This window comes from Porites lutea, chromosome 3 (genome assembly GCF_958299795.1).
Source record: "Porites lutea chromosome 3, jaPorLute2.1, whole genome shotgun sequence".
In the NCBI taxonomy this organism is placed as follows: Eukaryota; Metazoa; Cnidaria; class Anthozoa; order Scleractinia; family Poritidae; genus Porites; species Porites lutea.
The window spans coordinates 11672654-11698717 of record NC_133203.1 but is presented as its reverse complement, the minus strand read 5'-3'; the positions used below and the strand labels follow the sequence as shown (position 1 = coordinate 11698717).

Sequence of the window (26064 nt, the reverse complement as noted above, 5' to 3'; positions counted from 1 at the left end):
ATGTCCTTTACCAATTTTGAGAGGTCGTCAAAGAAAAGTCGGGAGGAAGGCTCTACGATTGAGCTGTCGCGTAAGGCTTGTCGCCTGTCTGCTGGTGTTATTCTTGTTGTGATACCCCTCAATCACCAAGGCTATGACATCTGTCATATTCTTCACCAGCTTCCTGTTCTGTTTGCTGGGGTCTTCTTGTGCCAGATCCGTTGCCCTAAGCATGGCAACGATTGATGCCACAAGTGCAATTTGTGACTTCATTTGTCTTCATGGAGGAAGGAAACTGGTTCCATATAAGAGGATTAATACCAGGTTTGCACACAGCAGCAAAATTTTTGCAAGATTGACAAATTTTTGGATTCATTGAGATTTTCCGCTGTTTTCTCTCTCATTTATAAAATTTACGACAATTGCAAAAAATCGCAAGGTTGATGACTTTTCGCAATATTTGCGATTTCCGCAATTCTTTGTCTTGTTGTTTATCAAGTCAAAAGCCAGTTGCGGATTTTCCAATATTTGCGAAAACTGCAAAAAAAATCCAGAGTCCGGAGACTTTGTGCCTTACTTGTGATTTTTCGTAGTTCTTTGTCATGCTAATGATCACTAAAGTCGAAAGGTAGTTGTGGATTTTTTTCAAATTTGCGGAAATTGTGTAAAATTACAAGGTTTAGTGGTAGAGAGGAAGAACTTGGATTTACGATCATCCAGAGAAAATCTCGACGCAATCCTTCAATCACTGAAACCGACCTTGACTTTGCCAATGACATTGCACTTTTGTCTAATGGGGTTGATCAGGTACAGAAACCACTCACACTAACAGAGTCTGAGTCTGAGAAAGCTGGCCAGCAGCTTAACCCAAAAAAGACGGAAGTTATCAAGTACAACTCGAGTTTTGATTCTCTACTCAAAACTATGGAAGGAAAAGAACTGCGAGAAGTTCTGGATTTCAAGTATTTTGGGTCTCTCATTGCCTCTACGGAGAATAACAAAAAAGCAAGAAAGGGCAAGGCCTCGAAGGTGCTGAACGACATGAAGATCTGAAAATCTAATATGTCCAGGGGCGTAAAACTGTCATTCTTCAAAGCCACTGTAGAATCTGTTCTTCTTCTGAGTGGTGAAACCTGGACCCTAGCCCCTACCCTTACCAAGTCAATAAATGGTTGGTACACTCGCATGTTGCGGGTGGCCTTGATTGTTTCCTGGCAAACCACACCTCCAAGGAAGATCTTTATGGAGATTTGCCGAGAGTTAGAGATAAAGTAGGAGCAAGGAGGATAGGCTCTGTTAAAGGCATCCCTACCTCCCAGCACACAAACTCACCCTTTGCGAGCCAACCCACGGCCATAGAGGTAGAGGACGACCAAAATCAACATAAGTTGATAACGTAAAGTGAGACGCTGATGTAGACTCCAGTCAGGAGTTAGAAGCACTGATGTACGATCGAAGAGTTTGGAATAATCTTGTCAATGCTCGGCAGTGGCCGACTTAGTAGTAGTAGTATGTTGGAAATTAATGTTCTTGTAGCTATAATGGACTCGTCTTCATGGTAATCACAACAGCACATGACTATGTAACACATGGAGTTTGAGTATAACAATATTTATTTAGTCATTGTTATTTACTTATTTATCTATTTATTTATTTACCAAACACTAATATATAGATTTAGCCAGGGCTAAAAGCGTAGCTTTCGTTTATATACTTCTAATAAAAGCAAAAAACTTTTAACTTTAAGCCATGACAAAGAAATATTCAAATCCCTACTTAACATTTGGGGCCTTTCATTTACCATTTGAGTAAGGGTTTCAGTTGATTAAGAATAAAATTTCCCGCAAAAACATCTGAAATGAATAGAGTCTCCAATCGAGCTTAATGCCTTCTGGTATACTGAACCCATGCAAAACTTTAACAGCCCCCCTTGTTGGGTGGGAGGGGGGGAATCAACAGGTTGTGAACAATTAAAGTTTTGAATTGATCCCCGTATAATATTATTGCATATTATTGGGTTTGGGATAGAAATCAAATACAGGCTAAAATATTGTTCAAACGAATGACAAAAAAGTTGATTGAAATGTTTATTTTTGGAGGCAAAACTACAATAAATTATTTGAAGCAACATTTGTGCGCTATGTTTACATCAAGTTTGCATGGTTGCACATGCCGATCACGCAAACACAAATTTAAAAAAAAAATAGTTTTGATCCCAAAACTGCACATTTTGCGTTATTTGTCTGTTTCTTCCAGGATCAAAACATACTGTTTTAACTAAATTGCCATCTCGATTTATTCTATTCTTACTACACTACTTATTAAAATAAGCGGAGAGCATGTTTGAATGTTGTTTCTCGGTTTTTTCCCCAGATTAGGAGTGTTGTGATACAATACAGGCGAAAATCTATTCATAGATTTTCGCAAAGCAAATGAACCGGTCAAGTGTAACTTTATTTAAGTATCCTCTCAAAAACGTTTTAGCAAAAAGTACAGGGCAAAATTCTAAACCCTCTGAAAACTGCAAACAATCGCCCAGTAGATGTTCTTACAAGTTTACATAATGTAATTTGTGTAAATTAGAATTGACATAAATTACTATTTTGCCGGCACGGAACGGAGTACTGGGTTCTAGTGTAGCGCGAGGGATCGCGGTTAGGGGGTTTGATATGGTGAGCATTTAGTTATGCGTGTCATTCTACGGTCGGCTTCGCCGCGTCAACTTGCTTTGTTTAGTTTAGTTTTCCCTTATTCTGTTAGCCTTAATTTCGTTCCCATCTGTACTGGTCCCTATGTTTCTTAGCTATTTTATGTAGCATCTCGTTTTCTGCTCGTATTCATGTTATCAGGCTTTATTTTATTAGTTTTGCCTTATAACTCCAAAGGCAACGCCATAGCATAGGTTGGGGTTACACGGTCTCTGTTTCTCCATTAGTTGGTTTTTTCGGGTTTACGTGTCCGTTTTGTGATAGTGGTCTACGGATGTCCCATTTTGACAGTTGTTAATTGAGCTTGAATTGGCTTGCGCATAACTTGACTTACGTACACATGTGTGACATATTACACCGGCTTACATGTAGGGGCAAAACGACTGGTCTTTCATCTGAGCCCACGAGATGGTGATGTGATGTTTAGCAGATGCCTGATTTTGACAGCTGTTAATTCATCTTCATTTGCCATTTTCACATAGACCATAATACATCTCGTTTACCCCCAAAATGTTTCATAAGCATTATTTCCAATTTCTCCTGGGTATTACAGTCATCCTAAGAGAAATTGACGACAATGGTTATGCAAAATTTGGGGGGGTGGGGGGGGGGTAAACAAGGAGCATTATGGTCTATGTGAAAATGGAGATAAGGCTGGCTTATATAACTTACAGGCTACTGTCAATAATTGTGCAATGCGACATTTGACATCAGCGGGTGTACAATGCATGTACATCATAACCAAATTTTCTTGCATCAATATGTTTCCAATTTCTCTTAGCAAAGGGGCTCCGCCAAGAATATTTTCTTTTCGTGGTAGATTCCTAAATGATTCATAAAAGGGGTTTCAAAAAGGGTTCACGCAAATATTGCAATTTTTAGCAGACATCACATTTTTGGTTGTTCTTGCATAAATCACAGTTTCTACTGAAGATTTCTCAACCCTGTCTTCTGATAATTTTCATCAACTCTGCAAATATCGGAGTTTTAGTCTGGGAACTCTCAGCAGCAAATCAAATTTTTTATCTTTTGCAATTTTTGGGAATTTTCCAGTTTTTTTCGTTGGAAATTTCGCAGTTTCCACAAAAAATTGTAGTTTGGTTGATCCAGCAAATTTTCCAGTTTTTGTCCAATTTTTCACAAATCTTACAATTTTTCGCATGAATCGAAGATTTAGTCAGGACCCTCTTAACCTACTCTTTACCCTGCAAGCTGAGGTTTCTCTTTTGCTGGTATGGCTTTCAGCATTTACAAAGTCGTTCGTGTTACATGTACTTGTCAGTGTAGTGTAATTGGTTTGTTTATACGTGACCAACAAGAGATGCAAACGACTTTGTAATGCTAAAAGCCATACTTGAAGAGAGAAACTACTGCTTGCTTGCTGTTTCAGCAAATTTTCCAATTTTTTGCAAAGTTTACAATTTTCACAAATTTTGCAAATTGGGCAAAAATCACAGATTTAGTTAAGGCCATTCCAACCTCTTTTTTTACTATTTTTCACTGACCTGGCAAAATGTCCAATTTCCCCTTTTTCTGCAAACCTGGACATAATTATCTTGTATGTGATACATGTAAACAATTTCAAAATTCTATGACTTAATTTCCTACCTGCTTGATTATTACCAGTTTCTAGCTTAGGTTTCATCTTCTGAATGAGTCTTAATAAGTTTGATGTAAAAGACTCCTAAGAAAACAAAATCATTACATTCAATATTTCTACATATAACATTACATTACGAACAACAACATAACTTTATTGAAAGAATTAAATTAATTAATTACACTGTCCTGCAGGTAGCAAAAGCTAGTCTAGGTGGGACAGAAGAACAGCTGAGGGTTAGGGTTTCACTTTTAAAATAAATGTTATTACATAAATAAATTTAAATTAGTATCATTACATAAAGGCAAAATCAAGGAAATGATAACGTTAGAGGTTGAAGAGAAAAATCAATTGAAACTTTTAAGAAAAATCATAATTATTTAGCCAGATCAACTTTTTGTGTGGTAATCGGTGTTTCTATATACAGTCGACTCCCGATAACTCGAACCCTCGATAACTCGAACCTCGCGCTAACTCGAACCAAAATCGATTTCCCCGGGATTTCCCTCATACATTCACTGTAAGTTTACCCTCGGTAACTCGAACCCTCGATAACTCGAACTCCCGCTAACTTGAACTAATTTTCGTTTCCCCTCAGGTCATTTTCTATATAATTTTACCCTCGATAACTCGAACCATGTTTTGAGCCCTTAAAAAGTCGGGAAAAGCCGTCTACTGGCGTGAATTTTGGATTTCCTATTGACGTGTTGTAGGAGTATAGTTTACTAGTAAAGGCTGATGTTGAATGTCACAGGCTAACGTGAAGCAGCTTTTCTTCTCAAAACAGTAAAACGCATGCTTTATTTAGGCGATGTTTTGTTGCGTTACGTTCTGATTTATAATCTAAAAGTATCTTCTAATTTCACTTGACATTTCTACAATCAAATGTGATTAAAATGTTCACTGTGCAAGAAAAACTGTTTTTTTTTTTTACCTTACTCTAGGCTATTTTCTTGGAACTCCCGATAACTCGAACTCCCGATAACTCGAACCTTTTTCGATTTCCCTTGAAGGTTCGAGTTATCGGGAGTCGACTGTAGTCATTTTCTTTTCCTGCAATATCTAGGAGAAGTCAGCAAATTTCTCTTTTCAATTCCTTCTTGGGTAGATTTTGCAATCTACACAGTATCTTATTCCATAGTTTTACGCCAAATCTGGAAAAATAACTCTTATGTATCTCTAATCTACTGCTTTGAACGTAAAAATTCACGGAGGTGGATATTCGCATATTGTGCGTAAAGCTGTATGTATGCTGGGGGGTTTTTTGAAATAATTTCAAGATATTTAGAGGAGTGTTATTATTATTGATATCATGCATTAGGTTGGAAACATACTCATAATATAGAAACGACAGAGGCAGAATACTGTAAAATTCCGAAAATAAGCCCCTCCATGTATAAGCCCCTCCAAATATAAGCCCCCAAACCAGTAACATAAAAAACCCTCCGCTAAATCGCCCCTCCAAATATAAGCCCCCCGGGGGCTTGTACTTGGAAAATTGTCATCAAATACAAAGTAAAACAAAGCAAAAATGGTAAATTTACTTCCAGCTATAAGGCTAGCCCAATCGATTTTGAGACGCAAATTCCTCTCCATAGATAAGCCCCTCCAAAAATAAGCCCCCCAAAAAGGGCCTTTGAAAAATATAATCCCTGGGGCTTATTTTCGGAATTTTACGGTGTTCACATCAACAAAGAAAGGAATTGCATGTTCTGGTCCAGTTGACAAAAACAAACATCACCATCCTTTTCCATATTCCATCTGAGATGGTTTAATTTTTTATGTGTATTTTACATGACTCAGGATTGTTTCAATTGATGAAACTTAATTCCATTATGTAATGTTGTGATTAGTTCCCTGAACAGACTGGACTCAAGATGGATACATAAATATTATTTGTAAAGCTATACACACAGTACTTGGAAAACAGATCAAAAACTCCTCTTTTTGCATCCTAAAAATATTTCTCTTTCTAAAACAATTTAATTGAGAAGCAACATTTAACACAGTCGTTTTAACACAATATCAAACACTTCAAAGTTTGTCAAAAATATGCTGCTGCACATTGTATTTTCAACCCCTCTGCAGTGTATGATCTTGTGATGAAACACTGGAAAAAAATTAATAATTAAAATTAATAAAAGATATCTTATTATGAAAAATACAGCTACTTAAAAGAAGCATTTAACAAAGTTCTCAATTGCTTACTGGAAATTCTGCACCACTTTCTGCCAAGGCTGCTTGGAACTTATCCAAAGAAGGGTTTTTCTCCCCCAACATAATTATAAATTCCGCTGAAAATAACAAAATAAAACATCACTTAAAAAAGGCAGTTCAACAGTATGAATAGCCTGCCCACAGACCTTCTTTGTTTTTTCAGTTAGTCCTTTAAAAATGGCACCAAACAATCACTGGGCAAGCTTTTTAAGGACAGCTCAATCCAGGGAAAGAAAGTATACATGTAAGTACAAATTCCAAGACAGAGTGTATCAAAAATGCGACTTCAAGTTCACTCAGTTTGTGACAAGTTAGTGGTGTCCAAATATAAACACTGTAAGCGTGAGTCAAGACATTAGGGACCCTAAGATCCGACGACGGCGACAGCGACGGCAACGGGAACGCCAGAAAAGCAATAGGTTTAATTAGGAAAACAACAATTTTGCATGTGCATCACGCTTTTGTGTACATTTCTTTGCCGTCACTGCACGACTACGACGTGAAAATGCCTAATTTCATGATGTACAGAGGAAGTACACAAGTGACAACGAAATTTCCTCTCTCTTTCTCAAATTGGATGTGATTCTTAGGAATTCAACTTTAGGAGGGTTTGCCTACATTTGACAAAGTTAGTTACTTGGAGTAATTGTGATGAAGATTGAAAGGACACGAATTCACTTTTTCAGCGACGTTTTCTCTGCCGTTGCCGTCCTTGAATCTTAAGGTCCTTAATGACAAGGTGATGACAGGAAAGTCATTGTTCAGCCAATGGTAATTTGTGTTTTCTGGAAAAAGCAAGTTTCAGATGTATTTCCAAACTAAATCAATCATTTATTATTAATAATTTTTTTCAGGTCTGTTATGCTGCCCCCTTTAGTGGTATGTCAGAGAAAAATGTAGATGTAACTTTGGTTTATTTAACAAAAAGATTCATCGTGTGACATCAAAATCTTGGCAGGTAAACTTAAATTAAGTGTAAGTTGTAAATGTAACTCCCTGCTATTCATAATGTTTGAGCTACAGGCTATCATAACAATAAGTAGTCTGCCTACAAGCTCATGTGGCACTCTTCTTTGACTTGCTACACACACACTTAGAAGTGTAGGAAAACGGTAGAAGTTTGTTAGCATTGTTACATTGCACAGTACCATTGAAAAGTAAGTTGACAGTTTCAATTCTCAACTTGATTCTCCACTCTTGATTCCTGCTAGAATCAAGTATTGAGAATAGAGAAGGAACTGCAACCCATTAAAAGGGTGGACACCAATTTAACATTTAAGGAACATATTGTTTCCACTGAGTCCTTGTGTACATGTATGTCACGATTAGCCCAAATCAATCACACTAAGCATGTTTTATTACAATCATATTTGAGCATGATTATTATAATTATACAGCATGATTATTATAATAATTGTATTTAAGCATGATTATTATAATAACTGCATTTAATTTAGTTTTTAGTAAGTTACAAATGTATTTTATTGCTCTCTGTTTGGAGCAACACCACTCCATCTAATCTGGACAAACTCCAAGTAGTAGTACAGAATTTTGCCTGTAGAATTGAAAGAGGAGCTGAAAAATTTGATCACATTAAATTACCCCCCTTCTTAAAAGGTTTACACTAGCTCCCAGTCAAGCAACAAACATACTTTCGACTTCCTGTCTTAGTATTTAAGTGCGAGATTGGGTGTGCTCCAGCGTACTTAACACAAAAGCTCATAAAAAGATCGGCTGTCTCGACAAGGACAGATAGGAACTCTGAAATGTTAAGCATACCACTTTCTGTACTGGTAGTGGCCAAAGGTCCTTTGAATCACTGTGGAATGAGTTGCAATCAGCACTCAAGCTGGCAAACAAATTTCAAGGACTTTTCAAGGATTTTTCAAGGACAAATTTCAGTTTTCAAGGACTAAGATTTATTTAGTTAACCCCCTTTTGAACACCTCACCAGCTAAAACGCACCATTTCTACTTTCTACAACAACACTTTGCAAAAATGACTGGGTATGACTTGTAATTGCATCTGAGGTACAGAAATAGCATTTGAAATAAAGAAATATTGAAATATTGTTCAAGCACACAAATGCTTTTACATTACCTGTCAGTTTTATAGGTTTTTACACCCAGGATGAACAACCTTTTCCTCGGCCAAATAATCTAATTTTACAGAAAGCAGGTGTCTGGCGTAGACAAGAAAAGGAATTTCAAGGACTTTTCAAGAACTAATAAAGAAAGCAAGTACTTTTCAAGGACCTACCATGCAACCAAATTTGAGGACTTTTCAAGATGACTACTAAAATTCAAGACCTTTTCAAAATTGTACGAACCATGAGCAAATCAGTGACTATACATGTAGTTTTAAGTTTTAGGTGACTATTTCTGGACGTCTCCTTTAGTTACAAGATTATTTTTTTTGTTTTTAGCCGTTCGTGTGTAAGATTCGTGTTTTTTTTTTTCATTTATTAAAATTATTTTATTTTGTGCACATTTTATTGCCCTAAGAGTAAAAAAAAAACTCATCAAGAGAGCTAACCTCGAAATAACATTAATAAAAAAAATCAAACAAAAAAGTTATTAGTCAAAGCGGCAGCAAAACAAAGAGGATATTAAAGGAATGCTAGCAGGTGGACAATACATACTTAGGTACTTTTATATCTCATCAATTCAGATATAAAGGACTGGACATAAAAAAATAAATCATTATTTTGCTTTGGAGACAGTAACGGTGATCCAGACAGAAAGAATGATATAATTTGTGCTTTAGACATAGGAGACCGTCTGTCGGCAAATATGCAAACAGTAGAGGAGAGCAGATAAGTTTTAGGGGCAGAATAAGTAGATTTCTGCCTGATATATTTCAATGCTAACCCCCATCTACACGAATCATTAGGTAAGAAACCAGAAATACATTATTGCAAAATACTCGAAGCTCTAAAGGATAAGCAGTGAGAATAAAGGGAAACAAGCCAAAGGGAAAAAAAATGATCAAAAACTAAAAAGGCAAAAAAATGTACAAAGTTTAAAAGTATGACTTCATTGGGATTGGAACCTGCTCCCCTCCAAATCTCCTATCAGTGAAGTTAGATCCTTGACCACTGCGCCATGCAGCCACGGAATAATTGCTGCACTAAAATTATTATACAGTACACCACTCAAAAGTAAGTCACCACCCTCTTGTGAGATGCGAATCATGTCGCACATTATGGAATTCCTGTAGTGTGCCATGTGATTCTTATAGCAAACGATGGCCTAAAAACTGTAAGTATCATGGCCAAAATTCTTGAGCAATTTCAAGAAACAATGGTAAAGATTTATTATGACTAACACGCGAACAAATTTTAACCTCTGCAACCTGTAGACTGTTGCATATAATTCACTTTGTGAAGGATCGTTATTTACGTATTTGTGCAAAACATGCTTTTAATAAAGTCGCTTTAAAACCACTGCACCAGTTTAAAAACTACATCTTTTCTAAAAACATTGAGATGATACAAAATGTGGCTTCACTTGTTACTGCCTGTAGGTTTTGATATTAAAATGTGTCAAGCTGAAATGAATTGTCGACCGATCGGCAATGCTTCCAAAAGCACTGCCCTAGCTTTTGGCTTCCTTTGGACAAACGCAATATGTTCCTGTGAACTCTACTGGAAAAAATCTACATTGGATATTTAAAAGCCTATCAGTTCATGAAGCTGTTTTCAAAGTTTAGGCCGGTAAGTTAATAGAGGCGCCAAAAACCAAATGTTTTCATGCATAGTATGCAAATACAGTACTGAGAACTTGAGAAGTAGTTTCAAATTATGCTTGTTTTGACACTGCAAATTTGTTATGTGCTGTCACACAAATAAATAATGCTGCTCAGCAAATGTACTATTGTCTTATTTGGCTGCTGTAATTTGTTAAATTCAGGGTAATTTTCTTTCATAAATCAAGTAGCGACTATCATTAGAACCTATAAAGAGCAAATTATTTTGTGATCGTATGCCGAATATTTTTTCGTGAGTTTTTAACACCAATGTTGTTGATATCTCATCAGCGAAAGTTGCCGCTATGCATGAACGGTGACAACACACATCACAAGAGCTGACAATTCAATTTGTGGTGAAACTCATCGCTAGAGATTTCGATATAAATTATTTGATTCTTTTCAAGTTGGTTTGTTCTTTCAAAAAAAATCAATGGAACTACAAGTGGTTTACACACCGTCAGAGAATGAAACATCATGATCAAATGTCAACTGTCAATCGCCAACAAATTCGAAAACTCAGAGACTCCAATTAAACAGTGCGCTAATGACAAGTTAAAGGAAAGTTCCTTGACAGAAACTTAACCCAAAATCTAACACCAGTTTTCCCCAGTCTTTCAGTAATGCTACACAAAATTTTTGGTTGGTTTCTCGCTGGATGTGTCATCAATAATTTATGCCAAAAATTGCCACTCCAATGATTCTCATTCGCGACGTGATTCTCATTGCGCAAACAATGAGTAACTTACTTTTGAGCAGTACTGAACCGAAAACATTTTTCTCTGCTGTGACGCTGTTTGAAGTTAGTGGAGCTGTATTTTAAGGGTGTAACGATACATCGAACTATCAATGCATTGGGATTGTAAGTGTTGCAATAACAATACATCGACTGCAAGTTTAACAATCGATAATAATTGCGACAGTTTCCATAATTATTGATAGTTTTTAAATGATCTCCCTTAGCATTTTCCTTGATAAAATAAATGCCTCTCCTGTTGATTCTGGTCTGTCTGGGATTATTCTGAGATTAAGGAACAATTTTACATGCACAGATGCTGAAATAAACTTCCCCAAGTTTTTTTTTTTTTGCAAAATTCGTCCCCAGGTTCTTCTCCGCATTCAAAATGGCAGTTCAAGGATTTTGTTGATCCCCCTCTACGAGAATTTGCTGAAAGGGCAGTTGCTGTGTAACAAACATGGTAGATAGGAGCGAGTCTTTTGAAAATAGTGCCAAACAAGAAAGTAAAGGCGAGCATATGGCAACACTTTGGCTTTGTAAAGAAAAACAGGCTTGTGGATAAGACCAGAGTTGCATGTAAGTTGTGCCCTGACTGAATGATATTGAAATGTAGCGGAAACACAACAAACCTAACTGATTACGTGCGAAGAAAACACAGCACATACCTGCAGTCTACATCCTCAGAATGCTCAGATGCCACAGCTTGTATAAAGCAAACTACTCATTCAGGCCAGCAGGCTCTTTCAACATTATTTTGCTGCCAGACTACCACACAATTCAAGCAGTGCAAAGCAATTTTTGGTGCAATTCTGCAATTTATCATCAAAGATCTACACCCATTCAGTGTTGTAAAAAATTCAGGATTTCAGAACCTAATTCACATTCTTGAGCCTAGGTATACAATACCTTCAAGACAGCACTTCTCGGATAAGGCTTTGTTAGAACTCTACTAGCAAAAGAAAACTGAACTGAAAAGTGAATTTGCTGAGGCTGTTGCTGTAGTTTTAACAACAGATGGCTCGACAAGTCTTGCCACTGAATCATATTTGACAATCACCTGCAACTATACAGTACCGTTCAAAAGTAAGTTGACAGTCCGTTGCGAGTCTCGATTCTTGACTCGATTCGCGATTCTCGATTCCTGCGCCAATCGAGAATCGAGAATCGAAAACAAGCCATCGAGAATCGAGTCGAGGACCGAGTCTCGCAGGACAGAAAACAAAAGATTCACCCATGATTGATTTCTCGATAAGTTTACAAAGACATAAGCTGTGACACAACACGGCATAGTTACATGTATATTCGCGATTCGCGCAAGCAACTGTATGCTCGAAACGAGACAAATTCAAGTTATAAAATGAATGTTTCTTCAAGGAAATCTGTATCAAGCTTTATTTCCTCATGTAAAGTTTCAAATGCCTGCTCCATATGCAAACAAACAGTTCTCGTGTACAGGCAACAGCATGTTTAATTTGTAACGTCAAAGGATTCTGCGCTTATCCAGCCGCTTGGCTTGATAACGATCAGCTGCAACATACACATCCATCCGTAACATGACTAATCTCTGAAACCGCATTCGAAAAACAATGGTTCCAATTCTACTAGGAAATTTTGCGCTTTCAGCTTCTTTAAAGTTTGAGGTTTTTGAGATAATCCCACTTAAAATTGGGCTTGTTTCTTCCGCGATGGAACATAATACGCGTGAACCTTTTGTCTCCTAACACATGACTGCAACTACTGTGACAAAAAATTGCGCGCGATGCTTATTTCAAAAGCAGACCATATTGCACGAGACAAAATATGGTTTTCAAAGCTCTTGGACGTTTCGGAAGTTTTCTGAAACTTTACATGTACTTTCAAATTGAAACTTTTATTTCCGCAATCACGTCTCATGAAAAGCAGAGGGCGAAATATCAAACGGAGATGCTATCGCGTATCGCAAAAACAGCAATTCTAGTCAAGAGGTCAAATTACAAGTAAAGTTTCCAGCGAAAAGAAACACCCTGAAACTGTAGACACCGATAATCAGACATTCAACTGCGATAATGCCAATGGTCATTCACAAACAGGCAATCGAAAAAATATCGGCAAGTAAAACTCGAAAGCACACCAACGTGTATTTGTCATTTATTTACACAAGCTGCCTTTTACATGTATTTTGGATTTTTAAAAAAGTCCTGAATTGCTTTTCGAGTTCAATGTTCACATTTACTTTTACTAACAATTTCTGCTATTTAAATGATGCAAAATGTAGTTCGAATATTTTTAAGATTTCGACGCGAAGTGTCACGCGAGCAGTACAAAAGAATGCAAATGTCAACTGCTACTATATAATATGCATAGTTCAGGAATTTCTCCGAGAATCAGACGCTGAGTAGAGTTTGTTATTTTATGGAGTAGAAAGATTTTTTTTGGAAGTGAGAGAAATTAGAAGATGCTCAAAACTTGAACAAAGGTTGTAGATTCTCATAGCAACCGATTATTGAGAGTACATGTAGAGAGCAAATTACTCGAAACAAAACCCTTTCAATCGATTATAAACAAAGACCGTTCCGGCTTGGTGAGTCCCGCAGGAATCGAGAATCGAGAATCGAGATGCAACAATTGAGAATCAAGTCTCGATTCTCGACTTGATTCTCGATTCTCGCGAGGATCGAGAATCAAGTGTCAGCTTACTTTTGAACGGTACTGTAGATTGTATTCACTGTCATGCAACAAAAAAATAAATTGGAAACCATCCAGTGGAAGAAGCCAAGAAAATAAAATGTTCGAAAAGACTAATTTTTAAACAATAAAATTTTGTTCAAGTCTCAGGTCTTTGTGGCCCACAGTTTCTGAGTTATTTGCCGAAACATTTCACGCACCCTTGTAGAGCTTTGTATGGAGACACCATATTGGTGCACGGTTTTGGTGCCCCAATATGGCCGCGGAAAATCAACAAAAACATCTGGAGTAAACTTTTTCTATAAAAGCTCCTTCTTTTCACTCGAGAACTAGCATACGTGCGGATAAAAATATCTTCTAATACTTGGAATCGTTATACTGCTGAAAATCAAGACAGCATTCCTATCTTGGTGTCATGCACTGTGAAAACTCGAAAGTTCAAATTGCTGTATTTTTTAAAGGAAACTAGCCTGAAATTCATCCGATTGTTTTGAGTCGTTTTCTCCTCTCAACAACTGAGGGAGTAATAACGACTCGAAGTAATCGGATGAAATTCAGGCTAAAGGGAAACATGCTATGGGAAAGAAAACTTCTACAAAGATTTACTTTTTGTTTATCTTCAACCTAATGTAAATAAGAATTCGTAAAATCTCGCTATTTTGACTTTACAATTTGATGACGTCACTGAGAAAGCCATCTATATCAACAAGGAGTGGAAGTTGCGAAGTAATGTCCGACAGGTATGAAATTTTCATTAAATTGAAACCCAGTGAAACGAAATTATTTACTTTGATTGGTCATTTCAGCAAAGTGATTGAAAGGAATTTTCCTTTTTCCATAAAATAATGATTGCAGAGAGGGTTATGAGCATTTCATTGTGGCAGCTGAATAATTTGGAGTTAATTTTATGCCAACACAACAACTTTATATGAAAGGTTTGAACCCAGGAATCATTTCTAAAGTAGGTTGAGTTTGATCGTCCGGGTGAACGTTGTCCTGAATGGGACTGTTGTTGTTGACAGTGACTGATGTTTCGATAACCTGTGCGGTAGTAATCTTCAGAGTCAAAGTGAGTAGTATCACGTCAATTGATGGTATTTATACTCTACTACTTGTCTTTATTAGAATACAAACTATCTGTAGATCTGAAGTAACCCGGGGAAGGCGATCTTCCCCGGCAAGCTAATGTGGTTACATAACATGGAGGAGGACATGGGGGTTTATGGTATTGTGATGTTGAACATTTTTTCAAGCGGTATTTTAGTCATTTTGATTTTAATGTGCAGTATTGTGGAATCATCCAGCCCTGCAGAATGCGATTTTGCACCCTTCTGGCTAACGGTATTTGTGACCCTCCACGGGAAAACGTACACTAACGACCTTCCGTTAAACGGGCTAAAACGTTAGCTATCCGTTAGTCATCCGTTAGAAAAATTGATGAAAACCGTTAGTAGCGTTGGTAAATCCGTTAGCTGGTGACTCTTGCCCGTCAGAGCGTTAATCATATCCGTTAGTGGCGTTGGTTAATCCGTTAGCACCCGATCCTTGCCCGTTAGAGCGTTAGCCGTATCCGTTCCTTAGTCAATCCGTTAGTCTGATGATCTTTACTCGTTAGAAAACTTAGCGACAACTAACATTCGTTTCTGATAATGGAAACTCGAAAGACACTAAAGAGAGCTTCTGAGAGTTCTGTTTTTGTGCTCTCTTGCACAAAAACATCCGGTGACAAAAATCTCAGCTTTATTTGTTACAATGATATTTCTGGCAAGATGCACAGAGACAATTGAAACGGCAAAATACTCTGTCTTAAACGTTGAATTTCGTTACAAAAGTGTTTATGATGCGCCATTTATTGATGAGTAATTCACAGGCAAGTGATTGTTATAAAAAATTATTGGCATGTGCCACCGAGTGTGAATTTGTGGCGTCACAAGAAACAAAAATGTGATATCTCTGGTTCCACAAGGCACACAAAGTCGATTGAAAGGGCAAAATACCCTGTCTTCGACGCTCAATTTCGTTACAAAATTGTTCATGATGCGCCAATTATTGCCGAGTAATTTTTTCACAAGCATAGTTCATAGACTGTTTATTTGGCATGTGCCGCTGAGTGTGAATTTGTGGCGTCACGACAAGCAATGTGATAACTCTGGTTCTACAAGGCGCACAAAGTCGATTGAAACGGCAAAATACTCTGTTTAAAACGCTGAATTTCGTTACGAAAGTGTTTATGATGCGCCATTTATTGATGAGTAATTGTTTATTTGGCATGTGTTGCCAAGCGTGAATTTGTGGCATCACGAGAAAAAAGAATGCACCAAGTCAATTGAAACGGCAAATGAACAAATTTTTTGAATGGAGAATTATCACCCAAGCTGTTCGAACGGCTTCCTACCATATTCTCTTCAAAGCCCCCCACTGCATAATTCTGTTCCTTAAGTTAACCCATAAAGCGGTTCGAATACTTTGATATACTGGCTTCAGTTCATCAGGTTATCAAAGAAATTTGCATAAAGCATGTGAACATGAAGTGTCAATCAACCGGAGATAAATAGTTTTTTTTGACAATAAATTTAGATAAACGTTGTGTGATCGATACACAGCCGCGTGCTGGAAAAAGATATTTTGAAGAGAAAAAAATAGAGTTGGATTATGTGTGACTTTCGTGGCGCACTGGTTATGTATTTAATTTGCGAATCCTCGCTTCCCAGTTCGATTCCTAGCTGTGGTGCCGGTGCTAGCGGCGCTTCTAGTTTTTTTTTCTTTTTTCTAGATTAGTAAAGTGCATTTGAGCCATCTTTTCCCCTTGTTCTTGTTTGGAAGTAAAATACTGTAACTCCTCTATCAAGCGCTACAGACCCAGCAGCAAAAAGCCGCAAAAGTATTAAATTTGCATAAAAGACTCTCACAAAATAAATTGCCCTGCTTCGCCGGACGCGCTATACCCTTGTCAGAGCATTAGACTACAATAGCATTAGTTACAGTTTTTAAAAGAAACTATAACTAAACAATCTGTAAATAAACCATCCGTTTTGAAAGAGAATATTGTAATGCTATTTTGAGAAGCGGTATAAACATATGTCATTCCCGACCCCCTTCCCTTCCTTGAATTTCGAACGCACTTCCTAATTATTTATTACTTCTACAAGTAGTTCTAAAGAAATGGCAGTCGTTCGGAAATTCGTCGTCTTTGGGTCGTCACGCAATGCTTCCGCTGCTCTTCATTCCCGGTGGATTACATTTCAACAAAAATTTGCATAAAGTTGTTTCGTTCGAATGTCAATGAGCGAGAGTCGACTAATATTATTTTAATTTTCCACCAAACTCAAAGGTCCACTGATGCATTTTTGGAATAAGATAACTAAGATGGATTGAGATAACCTGCCAGACATTCGCTGTAGTTGGTATGCGGATTCTCAACAAGAGACGCTTTTGACTGTCGGCCGCAGTTGTTTATTGATGGTGGTCTGGTGTCGCTTTTTTGCTCGATTACGACTCCGTTTTTCGGCTTGTTTCGTTAGGGACAATTGCCAATGTCACGTAGAAAACAAAGAGGAATGGAGAATTGAATGTTATTATCAGTTTTAGCCGTTGTAGCCTGCGTAGCAGGCGCTTGGAAGTAGTGGGCGAAAGAGAGAACGGGCGCGCGCGAGGGAGACACGCAAAGGGTGAGGGAGCGCCTGCACGGAAGGCCCCCGAAAATCGTTTCAACTCGCACTCTGTGAGTGCAGATATTTCCAATTGGTCAAGAGGCTCCCGAGGGAAAAATTAACCGCGCAAGGCGAGAAAACTGTCAATCAATAGTACATGGAGAACGTAGTGAAGATCTTACATTACACCACTAGCTCCTGAAGCCGCTAAGTTGTATACAATCGAAGTTCAGGTCTCGGAGGTCACTTCAATCTGGTTTAATGGGACTATGTGGCCGTAATCTCAAAGAAAAGTTGGAGTGTTCAAACGGTATTCACGATGGAAAGAATTGACATCAGATACGCATTAGCAGAAGTGGCGAGAAACAAAAGATTTGTCGAGTCGTGGCAATGAAGATTAGAGGAAATATTCCGTTTGCTCAGGAGAACTTGGCCGCTTGTGTTGTCGATGGAACGTATACCATCAAAACTTGGACATGATTGATGAAATGAAACACTTGCCAGGGGCACGAATTTGAAAAAAACATTTCACTATTGTTAGTATTATTCGCCGTTCCGAGGCGACCTGAGGTCTGTTGTTTACGTCTCGTTACTGCAGTAGAAAACATGTCGGTACAGTTTAGGTCCGCTTAGTAAGACATGTCGGCCACTTAGCGCAGTAAAAGCAATGATCATTTTCCACGTACGCTGTGATCGTTGGTGTCTGTCCAGTTGTGGCTGAGTAAGCTCAGAGAACAATATTTTTAGTTTTTTTTATAATACACAGCATGCATTCTTTAAAAGATAAGGATTAAATTAACTGCAAAAACCATGGACGAAGATCCTGCTACCCAGTTTTGACTTTGTTGTTTCCTATTTATTGTGCCTGTGGTTAAAAAAGATTTAAAGTTGTGTGTCAGTTAACCATCAGTTTATTGCTCCATCGCTATATAATCAGATAACCCAGCCGATCTTTATATAAACATATATTTAGACCGAAGATAAAATGTACAACGCTTTTTGGCGGCACGCTTTGTTTGTGCGAGGTCAGTCGTTTTCTGTCAAAACTTTTGACAGCTCACGCAACGGCTGCCAGGTAATTGGAGAGGGGGCGGGAAACGATTTTCGGGGGCCTTCCGTGCAGGCCCTCCCTCTCCCCTCGCGTGTCTTCTTCTTGTGCGCCCGTTTATTCTTGTGCCCACTACTTCCAAGCGCCTGCTATGCAGGCTATAGCCGTTGCAAAACCACGCTTTCTTTCTTTGATCGACCGTTTAACTAAAGACTTCGCTAAAAGGCAAGAGATAATACGTGACCGATTCGATTCATTTCATTCTGATTCAATTTCCGCAGTTCATGTGTTATTTCATTATTATACATCATTCACAACTTATGATCCGCTTATTTTATAGAATTAAGACTTTAGTGGTGATCAGTCACTAGAACGTTAGTATAAACCGTTAGAACGTTAACGTAAACCGTTGGAGCGTTAGAGCGGACCGTTGGACTGTTAGGACAACCCGTTAGAGCGTTAAGACAAACCATTAGAAGGCCAGGGCCGAGCGTTAGAACGTTAGTACAAAGCGTTAGAATGACTTCAGAGCCGTTAGCAATCCATTAAGTATCCGTTAGTTTTCTAACGTTTAACGGAAGGTCGTTAGTGTATGTTTTCCCGTGGAGGGTCACATTTGGTAAAAGAAGATCCTTCACAGTATTGCGGTACTGTTCATTTGGCCTCTGTGTCTAATGTAGATCAATATTAATTTTGGAAGACTTAAGACTTAACGGTAAATGAGTACACAATTTCTGACAGTTACTCTATGATGAAATTGGTAGGACATTTAATGACCTGGCTTTTCGATCGTTGTACCGATCAATCCGAGATCTTCTCACGTTTTTTTGCGAAGGTTGAGGTTGATTTCTGGTGTATACATGCTTGAGATATTAAAAAAAACACGCGAGATGGATACAACATTAAGTAAGCGTCACCGATCAGGTAGTTTCGAAAACGAAGCACTCGAAAACGAAGACCGAAGCACGAAGCACCCAAAACTCGAAAACGAAGCACCCAAATCTCGAAAACGAAGCACCCAAATCTCAAAAACGAAGCACCCAAAACTCGAAAACGAAGCACCCAAATCTCGAAAACGAAGACCCCTAACGTAGTTACTAAAACAAGGAATGACCTACAATGACCTACAATGACCTACAATGATCTACAATGACCTACAATGATCTACAATGATCTACAATGACCTACAATGAGCTACTATGACCGAAGGTGTAATCCCTGTAATGAGCTAAAATGAAGATTTTAGAAAAAGAGAAAAAAAAAGATCAGGGGACGTGTGTCGTAGTTACTAAAACAAGGAATAGCCTACAATGACATACAATGGCCTACAATGACCTACAATGATCTAAGATGAGCTACTACGAGCTACAATGAGTTAAAATAAGCCCTACAACCCGGGGGGGGGGGGGTACTCCCATACATTACCTATATGGGTATGTGCCGCCCAACGGGGTCGTGATTTTGAAGCTCCTGATTTAGAACAGGGTATCCATTTCAGAGGCCTTTTCTAGAACCGGGTATAATATTTCGAACGCACGAAAGCTCCAGTTTTGTAAGCATCCATTTGAAATTATTCAAGGACAGATTGCTTTTAAAAATACGGTTCAATGCATTAACAAGCAAACTGTTGTACTCTTTGTACCTTAGAACGGAGTATAAAAAATTGGCCCATTTCTAGATCAGAACGGGGTATCAGTTTTAGGGGAAATTTTTTTGAGATCGGGGTGCCAATTTGTAGTCCCGGGCGGCACATACCCACCCAAAAAATACCCAAGTGCCCCCCCCCCCCCCCGGGCCCTACAATGAGCTACAAAATGACAGACAATGATGTTTGTTGTGTGTCATGCTTGGACGTGACACTAGGCTTATAGTATTAAATTGTCAAGTACATTTTGAAAAGGCAAAAGAAAAATTGTGCCTGATCTCAGTTAACTTGAGAAAGTTGAAAATAGATTACTGCAATCGTGTTGTTACCGGTATAGCCCTATTATACCCTGTATTGACGGAAGTCATGCAGGCACTGCCTTATTTGGCCTAGATGGGTATGGGCCGCTGAGCAGGATATGGATTTCACTATTTAGCGTTACAAAGAGACCATCCTGTTGGACCGAAAGCCATTTAAAGGGTCTTATGATGTCTTATACAGGCCAGGGTACTTTAAAAAAATGAACAATTTTTCTTTTGAACAGGGTCAGAATTTGAAGGCCTCCTTTGTTCATCTCTACCCTTACGTCCCTTGAAGATCCCCCCGGATCGACTGTTGGGGTGACTGTGTTTGTTCAATTTGTTTGAAAAAAAGATAAGACAAAATAAAACTAATGCTAAAGGTTGCAAGGGATGGTTTGGACAAAAGTCACAGTATCATCATACATGTATTATTACACTGCAAATTTATCTCCAAGCGTGATAATTAGAGATGCTGTTATCGTTAACTTGGCTGTCATGCAGTAGACTAAACACGTTACGTTTACGCACAGATGTCTCCTGATCTTTTATTTTGTCTTTTTCTAAAATCTTCAATTTAGCTCATTACAGGGATTACACGTTCGGTCATAGTAGCTCCTTGTAGGTCATTGTAGATCATTGTAGGTCATTGTAGGTCATAGAAGCTCATTGTAGGTCATTGTAGATCATTGTAGGTCATTGTAGGTCATTCCTTGTTTTAGTAACTACGAGACCCCTAAATCTCGAAAACGAAAACTCGAAACCACTGTAAGTTTAATAAGTGCAACTTTACGTCTTACATGACGCAATCCGAATCAGGTGGAGGCAGCGGATGCGTCCGCACCTCCAAAGGTCCACAAAATCCATCTCAAGGTTTTATAACCAACTGTTTCACTGAAGGTTTCTAGATAGGATATCCTGTATTAATTTTAATATTAGTCTCGCTATACTTGATACATCTTACCTTAATATGCATTTTTTCGGTACACATACATGTTTATGTAGACTTCAAAACTGTCCGTCAGCAGATTTTGGCGTATTCAAGTACGCGTGAGCAGTAACACAAAAGGTCTGAAACGAGGCTGAAAACAGAGTGTGAGGCTCGCGCGTATTACTCTTACGCCATGCTTTACCAACTTCTTTACTGATTTTTAGAAAAAAACGATTAGTTTGGAGTCTAACATATTGGATGTCTATGACACTGCATGATCAGATCAGATCAGATCGAGGCAGAATTTGTTCTAGGATAACAGCCTGCGACCAGGCTCTATGGTGGGGAACAGGAGAATTTGTTATCGTTCTTGATTCCTGCTGTATTAGCATTGGTCTTGTGTTTATAAAGGACAGACCGGTTTCGAGTTTTTGGGTGCTTCGTTTTCGATCTAGGGTGCTTCGTTTTCGAGATTTAGGGGTTTTCGTTTTCGAGTTTTGGGTGCTTCGTTTTCGAGTTTTGGGTGCTTCGTTTTCGAGATTTAGGGGTCTTCGTTTTCGAGTTTTGGGTGCTTCGTTTTCGAGATTTGGGTGCTTCGTTTTCGAGATAGGGTGCTTCGTTTTCGAGTTTTGGGTGCTTCGTGCTGCGGTCTTCGTTTTCGAGGGTAGTTTCGAAAACGAAGCACATGCATGTAAAACGCATATTAAGGTAAGATGTATCAAGTATAGCGAGACCAATAATAAAATTAATACACTGTATCCCATCTAGAAACGTTCAGTTAAACAGTTGGCAGGCTCTTATAAAACCTTGGGATGGATTTTGTGGACCTTTGGAGGTGCGGACGCATCCGCTGCCTCCACCTGATTCGGATTGCGTCATGCAAGACGTACAGCCGACAGTGGTTTCGAGTTTTGGGTACTTCGTTTTCGAGATTTGAGTGCTTCGTTTTCGAGATTTTGGGGTCTTCGTTTTCGATCTAGGGTGCTTCGTTTTCGAGTTTTGGGTGCTTCGTTTTCGAAGGTTTAGGGTGCTTCGTTTTCGAGTTTTGGGTGCTTCGTTTTCGATCTAGGGTGCTTCGTTTTCGAGATTTGGGTGCTTCGTTTTCGAGATTTGGGTGCAGCTTCGTTTTCGAATTTTGGGTGCTTCGTGCTTCGGTCTTCGTTTTCGAGTGCTTCGTTTTCGAAACTACCCGTTTTCGAGTGCTTCGTTTTCGAAACTACCTCACCGATTATAAATGCGGTATCGGTATTTGGTCGATTTCGGTATTTGCCAATTTTTCGTACGGTATTGCGGTACTGGGTACCCTCGAATGTGCCCTTCAACATGCATAAGTACTGAATGGTGAAAATTTTTCTGTCACTGTGAACACTCAAATTTTATCCCTAATCTCTTCTCCTAGACAAGGTCCCTGCCAGAAAGCCACACTTGCATAATGTGGTGATACCTATAGATATCGTAAACTTTTAAAAAACTCACCAAGATCCTTATCATTTATGCCCAAGTGATTATCCAGCTCAGTGCAAATCTTAGACACAAGAGAGAGTTGCTCGAGTTGTTGAAGTTCTTCCATTTTGATGTCTTGTTAAACACAAGGCAAACACATGAACTACCAGACGGACAACCATCACTCGCACATCACTCCTCACTCCTACGTAGCTCCTTCGCAATAACGCCCGCGATCTAGCATACCTCCACTAAATAACAAACTAACTCTAGAACAGCGGTTTCAAAGCTTGAGTGGCTACGTCAAGTAAAGTAACTGTGTAGGGCACAAAATTTGGTCAGTCTTACACCAACTACTTCCAAGGGATTTACTAAAACTCAATGAAACGGAAGCTGAACCTATTTACGTAGAGCTGCGTAAGCCAATGTAAGCTCATTTATTTATTCCCTATATGACATTGTTCAGGTGTTAGTACCATAGCCTGTAGAACTGCATTTCATTAAGATTCTTCTAGACTAGCAAAATGGTCCAAATGGCGGCTGCACTTGAGCAGTCTGTTTAATAGTTGGCGTGCGTTTCTCATATAGAATGCTGTGGGGATCCCGTCGTGCTTTCGTTATTTTACTGTGACACAGAGGTTTTTATCAAATACCTATACTGCATACAGTAGCGTTATTTTGGGAGATACAGTTGATTTTCCCTGTGTCATCTTATCTACTATACTGCCAACTGGAAGACTGACGAGTGTTTGTAAAATGCGAGCCATGCAGTCCATTGAAGAAGCATTGAAAAAAACACCATAAAAATCGAAAATAGTAAGACGGAAAACAGTAACTGAACGCTAACCGTTGTAAATAAGTGTTTAACCCTAAACAGCGCTCAACCCTAACCCTAAAATGAGTGCCTAACCCTAATCCGTAGAATGAAAGCTTAACCCTAATCGGGTGTTACAAAAACTAGGACCCTTGAAAACTAAGACCTAAGACCTAAGATCCGTCTTAGTTTTCGAGATTACGAAAACTAAGACCCCCTAAAATCGAATCTGTCTAAATATAAAGTCAAATTGTAACCGAAAAAGGTCTGATCTGTCAAATTATATCATGTTCGATCCTTTCCACCGAGTTTTAGGTCAGATTTAACGGTAAATTTAGGGGTCTTAGTTTTCGTAATTTCGAAAACTAAGACCCCTCTTAGTTTTCGTAATTACGAAAACTAAGACCCCCACCAAAACAATCCCTAAAATTTCTACATAGTCGAATTACGACTGTTTGAAGACTATAATCCGTAAGACAAACAAAAACTACTATCATACGCGTGCTGATCTACGATCCGCTAACAATTTGAAGACTCGCTTTAAAAAGAAGACCAAAACCATAGACTTCCTACGTATCTATTGTACACTGAAAATATGCCTTACCCCTATTGGTCTTTAATTTTGTTGTTTATCCTTTAAATCATGAAATTGGCTTTCCACTGGAGATGAATGTTTTTCTTCGTGTCTCTGCGATGGAATGTAAAGCATTTTAAGTAAAAGGTGTTAGGTTTATGTATTCCATTAATTCTTAAATACCGGTATACTTTCTGGTGACTAGAATACTTGTTCTGTTGACCAAAAATAAAACCTTGGGGGCCAGCTGGCTCCAAGATTTTTGTCTGACAGTCGAGCACTGTTGTCAAATCAGCACAAAATTGATCCATTTTTTAGCAAAATTTGCCCAGAAAATCCCTGAGAAATTGGCTGTGTTTTACCAATCGTTTTTCGGTGAAGTTAGCCCTGAAAATTTCCACAAAATTTCTGCAAAATCAGGGGATGTTTTTGTGAATCTGTTTCTGAAAATCCCACAAAATTGTCAGATGTCTTGGCTGTACAAAGGACAGAGTCAACTTTGTTTGTAGCAGTGCATTAATATTCCAGTCATCATGATGTGATCAAAATGCCTTGCTACATGTACCTGCAATATTGATCTTTTAAAATTTCTTTTTTTTTTTAAGGCTTTGCAGTGATAATGTCAGAAGAGGATTCCTGTACAGGGTCTGTGGTGGAGTTAGAACAGGGTAGTGAATCAGAAGTATCAAGAGCATCAACAGCCTCAGGAAACAGCCAAGTGACACGGATTAGGAGGTCCCAGTTCGAAGGTAGACGTCTACAAGGAAGACAAAAGAGCCAACAGGATAGACTGTTAGCAACAGCAACTGGTGAAAAGCACACAACTGCCAAGGGCAGCAAACCAGGTTCTGTTCATCCAAGAGGTAGTAAGAGAGGCCAAGTAAAAGATCATCATAAGAGGTCAAATAGAGGACATTATGAGAAAGGGAATGACTGGTTAGGCATTAAGACAGATCAGGATGTCACTCTTGGAGCATGTTATGGTGGAGACCCATCTTTATTGACTGCTCAGCTGGTCCAATGGGAATTTAAGCCAATCACAGGAGACAAAAATGACAAAGAAACATTCCAGGAAGCTGTTACAGACGTTCATGCCATTTGCCCTCCAGGTTTAATGCATGAAGATGTTGGACAATGCTCCAGAAGTACAGCTACAGAGGGGTTACATGTAGATTTTAAAGGAGGTGCGCCAAGAAATATAAAAGAAACTGGATGGGCACAAGGTAATAAAAGGCAAAGGCCTAGAAGAGGGAGACATTCTGCATATGGTACCAAGGATAAATATCATGGTAATGAAGCAGAAGCTTTGATGTATACCTATTCACATGAAAAGAGTGATCCTTCAACAGAAAGAGAAGTGAACAATAAATACTTGGTTAAAAGTAACTTTCAAAGTGGAGTAAAAGTGCCTTACAGCAGTAAGCATGTTGATAATTTTGAACACACAGAAAGTAATGACAAACTTGATATCAGAAAAAATATATCCAAGGGAAGTAATGGAGAAGCAATTATGGGAAAGGACAAAAGGAAAGTAAACAAGCGTAATATAGACTATAGACGTCAGAAGACAGATGTTCTTCGTGCCCTAAGTCACTTAAATCCAACTACGTCAGCTCAAGCCAGTGTTTTAATAGAGCAGCTACGAAATGAAACTTATGAGTGCATGGTTTGTTGTGAAAAAGTGCGATGCAGTGCTGCTGTGTGGAGCTGTCAGAGTTGCTATCATGTGTTTCACTTGGGCTGTATCAGAAGATGGGCTAAGTGCTCTGCTACTGCTGGGAAGGAAGGTATTGTATTTATTGTAGGATATTACATATTTAATGTGTAATAGTCATAGATCGACAGTGAATGGAGCAGAAAAAATATGAAAACAAGGTAGCAATAAGGTACTAATCAAGAAGGTGGTAATCCAGAGCAATATAGGACCATGGATACCATAAAAGTACAGTTTCTGTTAAAGGCAGCCATAAGGAACTTTAATTATCAGAAGCCTTAGAGCATGAGAG

At 38.5% G+C, this 26064-nt stretch overlaps 2 protein-coding genes across 12 annotated transcripts in view; one reads left to right on the top strand and one right to left on the bottom strand.

Annotated features, from left to right (window-relative positions):
* LOC140930480 (ATP-dependent RNA helicase DHX8-like) overlaps positions 1 to 22871 on the bottom strand; it is a 74095-nt gene extending 51224 nt beyond the window's left edge. For 3 of the 6 annotated variants that reach the window (XM_073380180.1, XM_073380181.1, XM_073380185.1), the window contains exons 1-3: positions 22704 to 22871; positions 6496 to 6581; positions 4296 to 4371 (exon numbers count right to left, since the gene is read on the bottom strand). In XM_073380180.1, the coding sequence (XP_073236281.1) occupies positions 4296 to 4371; positions 6496 to 6581; positions 22704 to 22797 (256 nt within the window). In that variant the 5' untranslated portion in view covers positions 22798 to 22871. Of the gene's footprint in view, positions 1 to 4295; positions 4372 to 6495; positions 6582 to 22703 lie in introns of those variants that run through there. The other 3 variants (XM_073380182.1, XM_073380184.1, XM_073380183.1) reach the window with 3 other exon arrangements.
* A 127-nt stretch (positions 22872 to 22998) lies between these two features.
* LOC140930482 (transcriptional repressor NF-X1-like) overlaps positions 22999 to 26064 on the top strand; it is a 131197-nt gene continuing 128131 nt past the window's right edge. For all 6 annotated transcript variants that reach the window (XM_073380191.1, XM_073380190.1, XM_073380189.1 and 3 more), the window contains exons 1-2: positions 22999 to 23097; positions 24664 to 25845. In XM_073380191.1, the coding sequence (XP_073236292.1) occupies positions 24678 to 25845 (1168 nt within the window). In that variant the 5' untranslated portion in view covers positions 22999 to 23097; positions 24664 to 24677. The remainder of the gene's footprint in view (positions 23098 to 24663; positions 25846 to 26064) is intronic.